Below are 15,063 nucleotides of genomic sequence, written 5' to 3'. Positions count from 1 at the left end.
GATTGGGGAGGCCGAGCCACTGGGCCCTATAGGATACCAACCACACAAGGCCACTCTATCAATTCAAGGAGACTTAGCAGCTACTCAGTCCATAGAAACAAACACAGGGAAGCAGCCAAAATGTGGAGACAAAGAAACAAGTCACAAATAAAAGAAATGGATGAAAACAAAATACCACGGTTACAGTGTTACTCAAGAATCTTCTAGAAACCTCCCAAGATATTTAGTGAGACCTTCAAGGATATGGAAAAGGACCAATCAGAAATTAAGCATACACTGGCTGAAATAAAGAATAATATACAGAGATACCAAGAGTAGATTAGAGGATTGCAGGAATCAAGTAAAATATTTGAACTACGAAAAAGCAAAAAACACCCAACTGGAAAAGAAAAAAGAATCCAAAATATGAAGATAGTGTAAGGAGCCGCTGAGACAACTTCAAAGTGTACCAACATCCGAATTATGGGGGTGCCAGAAGAAGAGAGAGAGCAAGATACTGAAAACCTATTTGAAGAAATAATGACAGAAAACTTCCCCTACCTGGTTAAAGAAATAGATTTACAAGTCCAGGAAGCACAGAGAACCCCAAACAAGAGAAATCCAGAGAGAACCATACCAAGACACATCATAATTAAAATGCTAAGGGCTAGCCAAAACCGGTTTGGCTCAGTGGATAGAGCGTCGGTCTGCGGACTTAAAGGTCCCGGGTTCGATTCCTGTCTAGGGCATGTACCTTGGTTGTGAGCACATCCCCAGTGGGGGGTGTGCAGGAGGCAGCTAGTTGATGATTCTCTCTCATCGACGTTTCTAACTCTCTATCCCTCTCCCTTCCTCTCTGTAAAAAAAATCAATAAAATATATAAATAAATAAAAAATAAAATGCTAAGGGCTAAAGACAAAGAGAGAATATTACAAGCAGCAGGAGAAAAACAGTTAGTTACCTGCAAGGGAACACCCATACACTGGTGCTATGCAGGCCAGAAGGGAGTGGCAAGAAATATTCAAAGTGATGAATAGGAAGAACCTACAACCAAGATTACTCTACCCAGCAAAGCTATCATTCGGAGTTGAAGGTCAGATAAAGAGCTTCACAGACAAGAAAAACAAAAAGGAAAAAAAAAAAGCTAAAGGAGTTCATCACCACCAAAGCAGTATTAAATGAAATGCTGAATGATACTCTCTAAGAGGAGGAAGAAAAAGGTAAAGATAAAAAATTATGAACGAAGTGACAACAAATACATATGTATCAAGTGAATCTAAAAATCAAATGAATTGCCGAAACCGGTTTGGCTCAGTGGTAGAGCGTCAGTCTGCGGACTGAAAGGTCCCAGGTTCGATTCCGGTCAAGGGCATGTACGTTGGTTGCGGGCACATCCCCGGTTGGGGGTGTGCAAGAGGCAGCTGGTCGATGTTTCTCTCTTATCGCTGTTTCTGGCTCTCTCTCTCTCTCCCTTCCTCTCTGTAAAAAAATCAATAAAATATATATTTTTTTTAAATAAAAAAAATAAGCTGAAACCGGTTTAGCTCAATGGATAGAGCGTCGGCTTGGGGACTGAAGGGTCCCGGGTTCGATTCCAGTCAAGGGCATGTACCTTGGTTGCGGGCATATGCCCAGTAGGGGGTGTGCAAGAGGCAACTGATCAATGACTCTCTCTCATCGATGTTTCTAACTCTCTATCTCTCTCCCTTCCTCTCTGTACAAAATCAATAAAATATATTTAAAAAAATAAAAATAAAAATAAAAAATAAAAAATAAAAAAATAAAAATAAAAAAAATAAAATAAAAATCTAATGAATAAAAAACCTGATGAACAGAACAAACTGGTGAATGGAATAGAATGGAAAGGAGTGGACTGACAATCCTCGCGGGAAGGGGTTGTGGTGGGTGGGGGAAGAGATTGGACAAAGAGCTTACACCTATGGATGAGGTCAGTGGGGCGGGAGGGAGGCCTGGGGGATAAAAGGAATATCCTATCTAATAAAAGAGTAATATGCAAATTAACCACCACTCTGCTATACCCACCAGCCATGTCCACCAGCCAATCAGAGCGAGTATTTAAATAAACCCAAAGCTACAGAGAACAGGAGGGAGGCTTGGGTTTCCCAGGCAACAGAAGAAGACAAGCTTTCCTCCTGCCCTTGCCCGCCTAGGCCTCCACTCAAGGCTACAAAGTTTCAATTACAGAAGGTAAATAAATCCAAACAGAAATGGTGGCAGCCATGGAGTTGGACTGCAATGGAGGAAGCAAAGCATTTCACATACCCTGGCTACAAGGTTTAAATTATAGAAGATATATACATGAACCCGAAAAGAAATGGCTGCTGGCCACAAAGCGAGCAGGAGGCTTGGCTCTGCTCCAGGCTAAAGTTTCAACTGTAGAAGGTGAATAAATTCCAGATGCCAGGGCCTCTGCTTGGGTCGCCAGGGGCCATGGCCACTCTGCAAACTACCAGAGGACCCTCGCTCAGGCCACCCCATGCCCCAAGGGAACCTCCACCCTGATTTAGGACACCCTTCAGGGCAAACCAGCTGGCCCCCACCCATGCACCAGGCCTCTATCCTATCTAATAAAAGAGTAATATGCAGACTGACGATCACTCCAACACACAAGATGGCTGTCCCCATGTGGACACAAGATGGCCACCACAAGATGGCCAGCAGGGAAGGGCAGTTGGGAGGCACCAGGCCTGCAAGGGAGGACAGGTGGGGGTGATCAAGCCTGCAGGGAAGGGCAGTTAGGGGTGACCAGGCTGGCGGAGGAGGGAAGATGAAGGCAAACAGGCTGGCAGGAGAGTGGTTAGGGGGTGATCAGGCTGGCAGGCAGAAGCGGTTGGGGCAATCAGGAAGGCAGGCAGGCGAGCAGTTGGGTGCCAGCAGTCCTGCATTGTGAGAGGGGTCCCAGATTGGAGGATGCAGGCTGGGCTGAGGGACACCCTCTTTGCCCCCCGTGCATGAATTTTGTGCACCGGGACTCTAGTCTGTAATAATGTGAACAATAAAGATTTTAAAAATAAATAAAAAACATTGAAAATGAATAGATCAGTGTATAAAAAATATTTATGAACATGACAGGTCTTATATTTATCTAGATCTTTAATTTCTCTCAGCAATGTTTTACATATCTTTCTAATCTTAGGTCTTACACATATTTTGTTAACATGTTCCTGACTTTTCTATGGGCTTTTTTTTTTTATGCCACTGTAACTGACGTTTAAAAAATTTCATTGTTCAATAGAATTGATTTTTGTATATCAAACATTTATCCTGAAACCTTTATTAATTTCACTTATTAGTTCTAACAGCTTGTTACAAACATTCTTTAGGATTTTCTGCATACATGAGCATGTTGTTTATGAATAAAAGCAGTTTTACTTCTGCCTTTCATTATCAATTTTTAGAAAAATCTAAACAGATTTTCCCCCTAATTAAAATTTTAAGGAAAATGGACAATTTCATGAATTTCCTCCAAATCAATTTGTTCAGGAAGACTTTGATTACTGACAATTTCATTAATATATAATGTACTAAAATCAAAACTTTGCTTTGGGAGAAACCAAGATGGCAGCATAGGGTAGACACCCGAATGCTGCCTACCGCAACAAGTTTGAATTTAGAACTGGAAAACAGGGGAGGCATTGCCCTGAAGCACTGGACGGCTGGCTGAGAGGAGGGTCTACCATCTGGGAAGGAGAGAGAAGGCACGCTGAGCCTCAGGAGCTGTGAAGGTATGGAGAACTGTGCGCACGAAAAGGTGCTGGCTTACTCCCGGCCCACGGAGAGGGCGGACAGCTAATGCGAGACTGGTTTTCTTGTTCGAGAGGAAAACAGAGCCACCCTATTGCTCTGATAGACAGCCCCAGACAGGGAGAGGCCAGACTGTCAGGCACCGGGCAGAGATCTCTTGGAGGTGTGTGAAGCCAGAGGCCATTACTGCGGGACTTGGGGAGGAGCCACTTGGGGAGGAGCAGATGGGAAAACAAAGCTTGTCTGCACCACCACGAGACTCCGCCCCTCCAAGCTGAGCACAGAAGCTCTCCCAGAAGCTGGCTTTCTCTAAGGAGGTACTGGCCAGAATCCAAAGCTTGTCTGTGCCTTTACCAAAGAGGTGTGCACACCTGCAACCAATCTTCTGAAACTCACTGAGAAGACTTTTCTAAGGCGAGACTGACAAGGAACCAAAGATTGTCTGCGCCACCCGAGACCCCACCCCATCCAAGTGGGGTACAGAAGCCCTCCTAGCTATGCTTCCCAGTGATACCAACAATAAGCAAGGCTTAACAACAAGATTGCACACACAGCCCACAAAGGGCTACACCAAGACTGTCCACCGCAGGTAACTGGGAAGGCTGTGCTACTGGGCTCTACCAGAACACCTAGCACACAAAACTATTCCATCAAATTAGGGAAACAATTAAAATGCAGACAAGAGCCAGGACACAAAGGAAGAAGATGGAAGAAAAGAAAAGATTGGACATTGAGTTCAAAACTACATTTATAAGGTTATTCAACAATATCCTAAAAAAGGCCGATAAAATAAATGAGACCTATGAGGATATGAAAAGGGAGGAACTAGAAATAATAAGGAATCAACTAGAAATGAAGAAAACATTGTCTGAAATAAAAAATATTATACAAAGTCCTAAAAACAGACTGGAAGATCGCAAGAATCAAGACAAAAATTTAGAACACGAAGAGCCAGAGGACACTCCTCTGCAGAAGCAAGAAGATAAGAGTATCCAGAAAGTTGAAGATAGTGTAAGAAACCTCTGGGACAATTTTAAGCGAACCAACATCAGAATTATGGGGTCCCAGAAGATGAGAAAGAGCAAGATACCAAAAACATACTGGAAGAAATAGTGACAGAAAACTTCCCCCACCTGGGGAAAGAATTAGACTTACAAGTCCAGGAAGCCCACAGAACCCCAAACAAAAGGAATCCAAGGAGGACCACACCAAGACACATCATAATTAAAATTTCAAGAGCAAAAGACAAAGAGAGAATATTAAAAGCAGCAAAGAAAAGAAGGTAATTACCTATAAAGGAGCACCCATACGATTGTAAGCTGATTTCTCACCAGAAACCATGCAGGCCAGATGGGCAATGGCAAGAAGTATTCAAGGTGATGAATAGCAAGAACCTACAGCAAAAAATACTCTACCCAGCAAAGCTATCACTCAGAATCGAAGGCCAGATAAAGAGCTTCACAAATAAAAAAAAGCTAAAGGAGTTCATCACCACCAAACCAGAATTATATGAATTGCTGAAGGGGGCTATTTAGGAAGAGGAAGAAGATAAAGATAAAAATTATGAACAACAGATTCGTAACTATCAACAAGTGAATCTAAAAACCAAGGGAATTAAAAAATCTGATGAACAATATTAACTGTTGAATATAATAGAATCAGAGGTATGGAAGGGGAGTGGACTGATGATTCTCGGGGAAAAGAGGAGTGGGGATGCGGGAAGAGACTGAACAAAAACTGTGCACCTATGGATGAGGACAATGGGGGGTGGGGAAAGGGCAGAGGGTGGGGTGGGAACCTGGTGGAGGGGAGTAATTGGGGGGAGGGGGGGAGAGGAACACATTTGTAATAATCTGAACAACAGAGATTAAAAAAAAAAAAGATATAATGTACTGCCTGGCCAGTGTGGCTCAATGGTTGAGCATCAACCTATCAACCAGGAAGTCACAGTTTGATTTCAGGTTGGGCATATTCCCATACTGTGGGCTCCAATCCCCAGTGTGGGGCATGCAGAAGGCAGCCGATCAACATTCTCTCTCATCACTGATGTTTCCATCTCTTCCTCCTTCTCTAAAATCAATAAAAATATATATTTTTAAAAAGTTATTATATACTGACCATCTTCCTTAAGCTCTTTTTGGAACTATTTATCATTTCCTTACAGAAATCTGGAGTTCTCAATTTCAGTTTATTTTTACCAAAAAAGAATCTTGAAGCAATAGAGAATTGTTGTAATCTATACTTCTGAACTTTGCAATTATAGACAATTTTGGCCTAAGTCAATGATTTGCTTCTCAACAAAATATGAGGGCAATTACTGCTAACAGCTTTTAAAATGAGCAATATAATTCCATGTAAGAAGAGATGTTCAAAAATATTATCTTAGCTATGCTCTTTTAAATTATTCTGTTGTGAACTTACACCAAAGACAAAATAGGGTGAAAGTGATGAAGGAGTAAGGCACTTTTCAGTTACTCTACAATAACTTGCTGACTACCACTTTGTGTCCTACACTGGTTAGCAGAAGGGCAGGAGACAATCAATTGTTATGGATGATGGGAGTCAGCAAAGCTTCCTAGAGAAAGTGACATCTGACTCAAAACCTAAGAACAGAAATTAGCCAGACAAATAAGTGTGGAAAGGAAGAAGCAAGATTGTGGCAAAAGGAACAAATGTTCAAATTCTCAAGGTCAAGAAAGCCTAGAATTTGCCGAAACCGGTTTGGCTCATTGGTAGAGCGTCGGCCTGTGGACTGAAGGGTCCAGGGTTCGATTCCGGTCAAGGGCATGTACCTTGGTTGCGGGCACATCCCCCAGTAGGGGGTGTGCAAGAGGCAGCTGATTGATGATTCTCTTTCATCGATATTTCTAACTATCCCTCTCTCTTCCTCTCTGTAAAAAATCAATAAAAAAATTTTTTAAAAGAAGCCTAGAATTTGTTATAATGAGTTCAGAAAATGTGATAGATACAATTATGCAGGAGACATAAGAGTTGCTTCAAGTTACCACTTCAAGAATAAACAGAACTAAAATAAATTTGTAACAAAAACTAAGTTGGCAGAGGGAAGCCAAGTCATAGAAAAGAGGCTGAAACATTAGACAGAAGGCCATAGCTTATGTGGAAGAGACAAAGAGCAGTTAAAGATGTCTGAGTTCCTGGTTTGAGCAATGAGTAGACAGTGGCACCATTTACCACAATAAAGAACAGAACAATCACATAGCAAAGAAAAATAAATAGGAAAAAGTGCTTCGTTTCACTTTGCAGTGCCATCTTTTTACGTGATATCTAAAGAGAAGGAGACTATTTAAAGTTCTTCCCCTCCAGCACTGTTAATTCAACAGAATTCCTTCCTGCATACTGGAGAACGGTTAGCAGCATCTCTGCAAGGCCTATGCCCGGCACCGCTTTGGGCTCTTATTACCATATCTCCGGGCCTTAAGGAAATGAGAAGGCATTTATGCATCTATACTATAACTTTCATGAATAAACCAGTACACGTGAATGATGTGACTAAAATAGGGGAGGGGGGAAGAACTGCTTAAATTTAAATTAGAATTGTAACATGTCCTTTCATTAAATTTGACAACTTAGTCTTTACTAAAATCACAGGAGAAATTTGCTAACTTTTAATGAGAAAACTGACAATATTCTTAAAACGGAAACAACACAGTATCTCACGTCTCACCTGCAGCTGCTGGGTTTATCAGTCCTGCCGAACCACTGCTGGCGATCTGTGCCGGAGCAGGGCTTAGCCCAGCGGCAGGAGCTCCTAACCGAGGAAACTGCTGAGAACTCATTTCCACCTGCATGCATACAATCATATGGTTATTACTGGGTTCTTAGATTAAAATCTATAATGAAAAATTAAAGCATCTTTAGTACCTATATCTCCCCTCAGAAACAATCACTGCAGCATTATTCATCTATAACAATTACTTGTGATCAATATACAGTGCAGAAATTATCTAAATTCTGTAATTTTGGATGTACCTAAGTTTAATTAATAGCAAAGTCTTTTACATGGTGTTGGGGGATACTGGCCCTCCACAAATATTTTTTAGGGTTTCCACGTTAAAACACCTGAATCCTGCCTGGCAGCCACAATACAGTACGTGGTATCTGTGACCCTCACAAGGGGAGCAGCAGGGGTCACAGATACCACAGAAGGAGATGCCCAGTCCTCAGAAAGAATCAGACCTGACCCAAAAGGAATTCCCAAGAGCTGTCTCCCTTTCAGACCCCCCGAGCCAGAGGGACCGGGACCTCCACGCCTTCTCTGAAATGTACTCCCTGGCCCCTCGAAGCCAAGCTCTCGGACGCCCCTGTTCGCCCCCACCCGGCGGAGATGGAGGGCCTCCGAGGCTACGAGGAGCGGGAGCCGGCGTCCGGGACCCCGGCGCAGCCGCGGGTCTCTACCTGCGGCCGCCGCCCGCCGCCCCCGCCTGCATCTCGCCGGGCTGGGCGGGCCGCGGAGGGCCCATCTCGGCGGCAGCGCGGAGCTCCGGGCCGCAGACGGGACTCGAGTGCCCTTCGGGCTCGACCACATCCAGCCCTCCGCTCGCTCGCCCGGAGCCGAGCCGAGCCGAGCCGGGCCGGGCCGCCCCGGACCGCGCCGCGCCGCGCCGCCGGGGGTTCCAGCCCTTTCCCCGAACCTGCCCCCAACACCCCTGTCCGCCCATTGGCCCGGGACGGCCGTCACCGAGCCTGGCACCAATCCGCCGAGCCCTGCGCAGTCAGGTCCCGCCCGCCGACTGCCAGCCAATCAGGCGCGAGCCTGGCCGCGGCCGTCCCAGCCCGCGAGGCGGAGCCAATGACAGGGAAGACGGGCTCTCCGGCGCGGGGGGCGGAGAGCGGAGGCCTCGCCTTCGCCGGGGTCTAAAAGCGGCGGGCGCAGGGCCCGGATGTGGAGAGTCACTTTAAACTGCTCCTGGAGCCAAACTCCCAGGCTGCCCGCCCGCCCGCCCCGCCGCTCGCCTCCTCGCCAAGGCCCAGGCCCACCCGAATCAACCCAGCGCCTCTCCCCTCTGGCTGCAGGACGCCGGGTCCGCCCGCCGAGCCCCGCTCGCCACACAGCCTGGGGCCAAGCCACTGCGGACCCGGCACCGCTGCCCTTCCCCGGGGACGCGCAGCGGGACGGACGTTGCAGCCCGGCTCGACCGCCCCGCCCCCTCGTCTCCTCCCCTCTTCGCCCCTCCGTTCCCGGCGCCCGTCCCGCCATTACTTGGGCGCTGCACCGAGTGGTCGCCGCGCAGCCTCGAGCTCGTTCCCGGGTGCTCGCAGCTTGGGGGCCCACGTCTTCGGCCCCGGACCCTCCACTGCAGCCGCCGCCCCCGCCGCCGCCGGGGCGCAAGCACTCTGTCCCCCACCACTTAGCCCAGCGCCGCTGCTTCCGCCGCCGTAACGAGCACCCCTCCTATTGGCTAAGGCAGGCCCCGCCCTCCTCCGGGGAACCAGTCACCGCCAGTGTGAGCTAGAGGGAGGGCGGGTCTGCCCTCGGGGCCGCGAAGGCCGGCGGGAAATGTAGTCCCCGGCTCTGGGAGGCGGGCTTGGGCGGGGCCTCCCGGCGGTTCAGCAGCGGCCTAAGGCCCGCCTCGAGATTCAGGGTTGGTTCTGGCCTTTCCTTTGCGCGTTAAGGAGAGTGGATCCCGCCCTTTTGCTTCTGCCCAGGCACTAGCTTTCATTTTCCCCAGGGGAGTGCGGCGCGGGTGAGGGAGGCCTGCAGCAGCGGAGAAGGGGCCGAGGGCTTTCCCGAAGAGGCTGCCTTCCCCGCGCTGCTTGTGGCACTGATGCCGCCGCGAAGGCCACGGCCGGCGAAGCCCATCTGGGGACCGATTCGGTTTGCCCGCCCCGGAGCCGAGCCCCGGTGAAGCCCCGGCTTCGACAGCGTTTCTGGCGCTGACGGCGCTGCACCTGCTGTCTCCGGATCACGAGGAAGCGAAGGGGATGGTATTGTTGGGTTGGGCGGTGGGGAGGGGTGCAGGGTGGGAGTTCATAGGCGCGAAAAGTCTCAGCCAAAGCTGTGAAGCAGGATTTGGGGCTGATAATAAACATGACGTCCCTCTGCTTCACAGGTGGTCATCCAGATCCGGAGCTTGTCCCTGCGTCCTATCCTGCACCGCTGCCTGGATACCTGCTACATCAGGAGCCCTCCTTCCCAGGCCTTCTCCTTCCGCACTTTCTTCCCTTACCGAATTTCTTCCGAAATAACTGCTGCAGTGTACTTCAGCCTCCTCTCTCCTCCAGGCAGGCTCCACACTGGATGGATCCTGCTTCCACCCTTATTAAAATGCCCCCCAAATCTGCAGGCGACTTGCTCAACTTCTCACCTTGTCTAATTTATGATAATCCTGCTTAAAACGTTCTCCCCTTGGCCTCTGTATCCACCCTTTTTCCTGCTTCTCCTCTTATCCCTATACATCTCCACTATACCTTCTTCACCAAAACTGTGTAGCATTCTCCAGCCCTCTTTTATAATGCTGTACTGTCTTCCTAACTGGTTAAATGCACTCTCAGTTCCAAATATTGTTCTTGAAAATAATTCAAAAATGTATCTACATGGTAGTGAGTTTTGCACCTACAGTTCCACCTGCTGCCCCTGAAATGTAATATATCAATCACCTTTATTAATTTGCTTCATCTCTACTCCTCCTGATGTCTGGGTTTGGTTAATGTCATCACCATTCTTTCTGCCTTTAGTTTTATCTTGTTTTTACTCTTTCATCTTACAGAGTCATCATATGTACCTCTCTACCCGTTTCCATCCCTTCCATAAGCCTTGAGTCACACTTTAAAAAAAAAAAAAAATATATATATATATATATATATGTACTTTTCTTGATTTCAGAGAGGAAGGGAGAAGAGGAGATAGAAACATCAATGATGAGAGAGAATCATTGATTGGCTGCCTCTTGCACAGTCCATGCTGGAGGTCAAGCCTGCAACCCCGGGCATGTGCCCTTGACCAGAATAGAACCTGGGACCCTTTGGTCCTCTGTCCAACGCTCTATCCACTGAGCCAGACCAGCTAAGGCTTGGGTCATACTTTCATTATTGCTTGTGTGGATTACAGGAGTGCTGCCTCTATCAACTCTCTTCCTACTCACAATCTGTTCTCCACACAGTTTTTTTCTAAAACATTAATCTGAGTTCTTTTCATCCACGATATTCTAATAAATTTAGAATATATTCCAAATATCTAGACCCAGTATTCAAAGGCCTTAATAATTTAGCTTCTCTTACCTCTCCAAACATTGGATCTCAACAATAGTTCCACCAATTCTCCACAGTTTGGCTCCAGGGTTTTGCGAAAGCCTGAAGTGCCTTTTATTTATTTTTTTAAAGGAGAACCAAAGAGAAATTTCATCTCTCTTTTTAAAAAAATATATTTTATTGATTTTTTTACAGAGAGGAAGGGAGAGGGATAGGGAGCCAGAAACATCTGTGAGAGAGAAATATCAACCAGCTGCCTCCTGCACACCCCCTACCAGGGATATACCCGCAACCAATGTACATGCCCTTGGCCGGAATCTAACCTGGGACCTTTCAGTCCGCAAGCCGACGCTCTATCCACTGAGCTAAACCGGTTTTGGCTGAAGTGCCTTTTATTGACCTCAACCTTTAATAGTCACCTGGTAGAGTGCTTCCAGTCCCATAGTGCCTACCTAGAAAGTGTCAAGCAATGTTCATTAGCGCCAATTCAATGCCAACAGGAATCCCCAATTTGGGGTGCAGTGAAGAAGGAAACTAGTGCAAAACAGGTCAAGACATCAAAGACACCACATCTGCTGGTTGGTTCCCTAGATAAAGGCAAACAACTTTTGTGGGTTTTTTTTTTTAAGTCCAGACACCACCCTTGGCCAACTCCCTAGCTAGGAAACTACTAGTTTCTTCCAGTTCACTCATTCATAAAATGAGAATACTGTTACTTACCTCAATCTGATTGTATCGGTTAAATGAACAACACATATAATGGTTATGAAACTTTTGAACTTGTTTACATCTGCTGTTTTTATAACCTTCATCTGTTTATTACCTAAGCCACGCTCAGCATCTGTCTCCTCCAAGCACCACATTCTGTAACACTGTTCCTATACCAAATGCACATATGCTAGTTGTGGCAACAGACCCTAAATGACCTCACATTATTCCTCTTCTGGTGTTCATGCCTTTATATAATTCGTTTTCCTTGAATGTGGGCAGGACTGTGATCTTATCCAACATACTGTGGCAAAAATGATGGGATGTCACTTCTTGTGTTGTATCATAAGTCAGCAAATGCGATACAAGACACCTTAATGAGCCAATTAATTAGGAGTTGCTTATTGCACACTGCCCAGAGGGAGGTGTCTCCTCCGAATCTCTGAGCCCCACATACAGGAAGTTTCTCGTATTTATACTTTTCAAGCCTTTGTTTGCAGAGACAATTTGTAACCATGAGTATCATATCATATCTATACAGACATCTGTAACCTTGACTATCATATCTATACAGGCACCTGGCATCATTATCAGCATATCAGTTAGATGGCTAGCTTGCAAGGTCATACAGTTAAGTTTATCTTTTTCTATTACTTGATCTAAACAAATTTTATAGAATAAGAGACTGTGACAGAGTTTACAATGACAGAGTTTACAGGACAAGGGATTATCTAACAAGAACAGAGAATTTCAAACAACAGTCTTCTATACAAGATGGAGGTGACTATGCCTCACTTGGGCCATGTGACATTACATAAGACTGCCTCGCTGCCAGGCTAGAGACTCTCCTGGTTGGCCTGACGAACCAGCTCTGTGGCTCACGTGGCGAGGACTGCAGCCAGCCTGTGGCAACTCCAAGAAACCTCCACGAATCAGGGTGGCTCCAGCGAAGCACCTGCAAGAGGCTGGACCTAATTTCACACATCAAGGAAATGAATTCTGCCAATAATCTGCGTGAGGGTGGGAGCTGGTTCTTTCATAGTTGAGGTTCCAGAGGAAAACCTAGTCTAGCTGACACCTTAATAGAGCCTGTGATACCTGGGCAGAGGACTGAGCTAAGATAGGCCAGAACTCCTGAACACACATACTGTGAGCTAAGAAATGTGTGTTGTTTTAAGATGCTAATTCTGTGGATATTGTTACACAGCAATAGCTAACAAATACACCAAATGTAGATTGGCATCTGCTGCTAGGGCAGCTATTCTATAGTCTGTCTGAAAGGAAAGGTCTGTACACACTAAAAAGAATATAGATAACCTCACTTCTCTCCAGAATTTGAAAGTGATGTAGCAAGATTAGAAGGCTAAAAGCCTGAGCTCCATGCAAGCCATGAGAAAGCTGAACCGAGAATAGGCTGAAGCATGACAGAAAAGTGTAACATGGAGTTATGACAGAAAAGTGTAGCATGGCAGGAGAATCCAAGATGGCTGCTCAGGTAGACACCTAGCCGCAGCCGCACACAACAATTTCAATAAAATACAACTAAAATATAAAATGGACATTACCCAGAACTACAGGAAAGTCGACTGACTGGAAATTCTACAACGAGAAGCAAGGAGAAAATCAGAAGGAAGCGCGGAGGAGCTGGAAAAGCCTAAGGTATGAAGACACACGGCACGCGGAGAGGACGGAGCCAGAGAGGAGGGAGGCCGAGTGCCTGGCTGGCATTCCCTAGCAGGAAGAAGATAAAACTCCGACTGTGCTGGGCCCCACTTCCGACTGCTCTGAACCCCAGTTCTAGGCCAGACCCCGGGGACCCAGGCTCACCCATAGGGAGCTGGGCTGTAAGGCGGAACCCCGGGGGAGCGGTGAAAGGAGGTCCCGGCAGCGCGCAGATTGCGCGCAGAGAGGGGCCGGCCGGCTGTGCCGCAGGATTGCCCTGACGGGACGGAGACAGGGGCTCCAGTCTTCTCTGAACGCCACCTCCAACTCCACTTCCAACTGAACTGAACCCCAATACCGGGCTCATTGGGGGAGAGCATAGACTGTTTGGCAGCAGGTGAAAATCGAGGACACCTATCTCTCAGAGGCACTTTACAGCGAGTACTGAAGGTCCCTGAGTCTCAGGAGTCGCATAGGGCGGGGCTGACAGAAGCCAAGGCTGTAGGCTCCACCCTGAAACCCTGCCCCATCTGTAGCTGCGAAATGCGACAACGAAATAGATCACAAACGAAAGAAATGGAGGACAACAAGTGACTGGATATAGAGTTCAAATCTACGCTTATAAAGTTTTTCAAGAATTTCCTAGAAAAGATGGATAAGACCTATGAGGATATGAAAAGAGATCAACTAGAATTAATAAGGAATCAACAAGAAATGATAAGGAATCAATAAGAAATGATAAGGGATCAACAAGAAATAAAGAATACATTGTCTGAAATAAAAAATATTATACAGAGTCCTAAAAACAGAATGGAAGATTGCAAGAATCAAGTCAAAGAGTTGGAACATAAAGAGCCAGATGACACTCCTCCACAGAAGCTGGAAGGCAAGAGAATCCAGAAAATTGAAGATAATGTAAGAAACCTCTGGGACAACTTCAAGCGAACCAACATCAGAATTATGGGGGTCCCAGAAGATGAGAGAGAGCAAAATATCGAAAACATACTGAAAGAAATAGTGACAGAAAACTTTCCCCATCTGGTGAAAGAATTAGACTTACAAGTCCAGGAAGCGCACAGAACCCCAAACAAAAGGAATCCAAAGAGGACCACACCAAGACAAATCATAATTAAAATTCCAAGAGCAAAAGACAAAGAGAGAATATTAAAAGCAGCAAGAGCAAAGAAGGTAGTTACCTATAAAGGAGCACACATAGGATTGTCAGCTGATTTCTCAACAGAAACCATGCAGGCCAGACGGGAATGGCAAGAAATATTCAAGGTGATGAATAGTAAGAACCTACAGCCAAAGATAATCTATCCAGCAAAGCCATCACTCAGAATCGAAGGTCAGATTAAGAGCTTCACTAATAAAAAAAAGCTAAAGGAGTTCATCACTACCAAACCAGAATTATATGAATTGCTGAAGGGGGTTCTTTCAGAAGAGAAAGTAAATAAAGATAAAAATTATGAACAACAAATACATAACTATCAACAAGTGAATCTAAAAACCAAGGAAATTAAAAAAAAATCTGATGAACAATATTAACTGTTGAATATTATAGAATCAGAGGTATGGAAGGGGAGTGAACTGACGATTCTTGGGGAAAAGGGGAGAGGGGGATGTGGGAAGAGACTGAACATAAACTGTGCACCTATGGATGAGGACAATGGGGAGTGGTGAAAGGGCTGAGGGTGGGGTGAGAACCTGGTGGAGGAGAGCAATGGTGGTGGGGGGAG

The 15,063-nt window shown here is 46.1% G+C and overlaps 1 protein-coding gene across 1 annotated transcript in view; it reads right to left on the bottom strand.

The window, feature by feature from the left end:
* Positions 1–9,137, bottom strand: part of SAP130 (Sin3A associated protein 130) — a 92,878-nt gene extending 83,741 nt beyond the window's left edge. Inside the window, exons 1-2 of the mRNA XM_084891997.1 lie at positions 8,967–9,137; positions 7,431–7,548 (exon numbers count right to left, since the gene is read on the bottom strand). Of these exons, the coding sequence (XP_084748123.1) occupies positions 7,431–7,542 (112 nt within the window). The 5' untranslated portion in view covers positions 7,543–7,548; positions 8,967–9,137. The remainder of the gene's footprint in view (positions 1–7,430; positions 7,549–8,966) is intronic.
* Between the last annotated feature and the right edge of the window lie 5,926 nt (positions 9,138–15,063).

Source organism: Pipistrellus hanaki, assembly GCF_964339955.1.
Source record: "Pipistrellus hanaki genome assembly, chromosome: 8".
In the NCBI taxonomy this organism is placed as follows: domain Eukaryota; kingdom Metazoa; phylum Chordata; class Mammalia; order Chiroptera; family Vespertilionidae; genus Pipistrellus; species Pipistrellus hanaki.
Note: the sequence above shows the minus strand (reverse complement) of the source record. Positions and strands in the feature narration are given on the sequence as shown.